Raw genomic sequence first — 2,217 nt, 5'->3', positions numbered from 1 at the left:
ACCACACCCGGCAAAACTTTCTTGTTTGTTTTTGGTACCAGAAATTGAACTCGGGACCTCGTGCTTGCCAGGCAGGCGCGATTCCACTGAGCTATTTTCCTGGTCCCTCTGCTTCAGCCTTCTGAATGCTGGAATTACAGGTGTGCACCAGCATGCCTGGCTGTGATGTTAAAAGACCTTTTATTCTTTAATTTTTATGTTGTTGAAATTTTAAATTATTTCTTTTGGAACCTTTGTGTTTTGTTTAAGAATACTCTGCCTAACCAGAAGTTGAAAATATTTTCCTATATTACTTTAAAAATTTTTTTAGGTTTTGCCTTTCATATACAGGTCTTTCAATTACCTGTAGTTATTTTTTGAGTATAGTATGAGGTGTAAAGTGGGAATGAAATTTCACTTTTCCCCAGGTAGACACCCAGTTATTCTGGTGTCATATTTTAAAAAGACTACCCTTTTCCCAATGATTAAAAAGTCCACCTTTATCATATATCAAAGGTCTGTTCCTGTGCTAATAGCATAGTACTGTATTTTTACTGTTTTTTTTTTTTTTTCCAGTACCAGGAATCGAACTCACAACCTCACGCTTGCCAGGCAGGCAGTGTGCCAGGGAGCTAAATCCCTAGCCCCTGTACTCTAGATTTATATGAAGTCTTGAGCTGTAGGGCACAGTCTCCTCTTTTTTTTCAAGAATGTCTTATCTTAATATTTTGTATGCCTGCATTAGATTTAGAGTTAGCTTGTAACGTTCTATAGGAATATCAATTGAAATTTAATTGAGATTGCATTTAATCCATAGATCAATTTAGAAAGAACTGCCATTTTTATAATATTCCTTTTATTTTGGTACCAGGAATTGAACTCAGGACCTTATGCTTGCCAGGCAGGCGCTGTGCCACTGAGCTATATCTCTGGCCCAGTACTGCATCTTTCAATCCATGATCACAACATATTTCTTTAGATCTTCTTTAGTATCTCTCAAGAAATATAATTTTTTCCAGAAGGGCCAAAATAATTTTTAAATAAGGAGGAATGGGTAATCCAAAAGGAGACGGATGCTAAGTAAGAGGACAAATCTCATCAATATGGTCAGAAGTTCTCAACTAAGCAGATGATAATCTCATTTTCTAATTTAGAAGATATCAGCTATACAACTAGAGAACTCTCGATTTTTCGTTTGTGTTGTGTCTCCACCACAGAATTTTTTTTTCATTCTTCCTTTGTTAATCCATCCATGAGTACTCTGATTCCAGGACAGCTGAGATAGCTGTGATTGCAGATTCCTTCCTATATGGAGTTTTCCTTTACATTCCTCACAACCAATAACAGAAGTATTGGTGATATGACACCTGGTTTTCTATTCAGAACATCAACTGTGAAAATAATTGTTTCTTAGAGCTGGGTGTGGTGGCTTATGCCTGTAATCCCAGCGTCTGGGTGCCTGATGCAAGAGGATCACGGTGAGTTTAAGGCCAGGCTGGACTACATAGTGAGACCTGTCTCAAAAAAGAAAAAATGGATTCTCATGTTCTCTCAGTTGTTTCACTTATGAGAATTTTGTGGCTTTTGACAGATTAAGCCACTCGTTTATCTGAGCTTCTCTGACCTGCTCCTGGGAATTTGCTGGCTCACTGAGGCGCTTCTTTATGGAACTTCCACAGCCTACAAGGATGTTGTCTGCTATAACCTGCAAGCAGTTGGACAGGTAAGTGTGCCTTGCCAGGAAGCCATGCTCAGGTCTAAATAGGAAGCAAACATGATCCATCCTGGGACACAGAGACCTATGTATTCATTGTTACACTTTGAAACAATAGCTTTCATCACTTTTCCATATTACAAATATTTATTTGTTTGTTTGTTTTGTTTTTCTTCCGGTACCAGGAAGCAAACTCTCGACCTTGCGCTTGCCAGGCAGGCGCTTTGCCACTGAGCTAAATCCCCAGCCCCCATATTACAAATATTTATTATAGAAATTTTGGAAAATTTAGAAAAGTATAGATAATTAAAAATCATTCAGATATATTCACTCTTTAATATTTTATATATATGATCAGTGATAGTAAACCATTTAGAGATGAGTGTTCAAACTACAACCCAAAACCCACTTATTTATTGCAAAGTGCCAAAACTGTAATTAAACCTAAATATTGAGGTTTGAGTTTAGAAAAAACAACTCATACATTGATACATCTTTTGTCTTCTTTTTTTTTTTTTTTTTTT

At 36.9% G+C, this 2,217-nt stretch overlaps 1 protein-coding gene across 18 annotated transcripts in view; it reads left to right on the top strand.

The window, feature by feature from the left end:
* The window catches only part of Tmem116 (transmembrane protein 116), a 183,715-nt gene that overhangs the window by 28,374 nt on the left and 153,124 nt on the right, over positions 1 to 2,217 (top strand). For all 18 annotated transcript variants that reach the window (XR_001230973.1, XR_001230970.1, XR_001230972.1 and 15 more), the window contains one exon: positions 1,571 to 1,702. Coding sequence is in view for 13 of the 18 variants with exons in the window: in XM_013503627.1 (XP_013359081.1) it covers positions 1,571 to 1,702 (132 nt within the window). In the remaining 5 variants the exon portion in view is untranslated. The remainder of the gene's footprint in view (positions 1 to 1,570; positions 1,703 to 2,217) is intronic.

The sequence above is a fragment of the Chinchilla lanigera genome, unplaced genomic scaffold (genome assembly GCF_000276665.1).
Source record: "Chinchilla lanigera isolate Chin_1 unplaced genomic scaffold, ChiLan1.0 scaffold00081, whole genome shotgun sequence".
NCBI classification, from domain to species: domain Eukaryota; kingdom Metazoa; phylum Chordata; class Mammalia; order Rodentia; family Chinchillidae; genus Chinchilla; species Chinchilla lanigera.
Note: the sequence above shows the minus strand (reverse complement) of the source record. Positions and strands in the feature narration are given on the sequence as shown.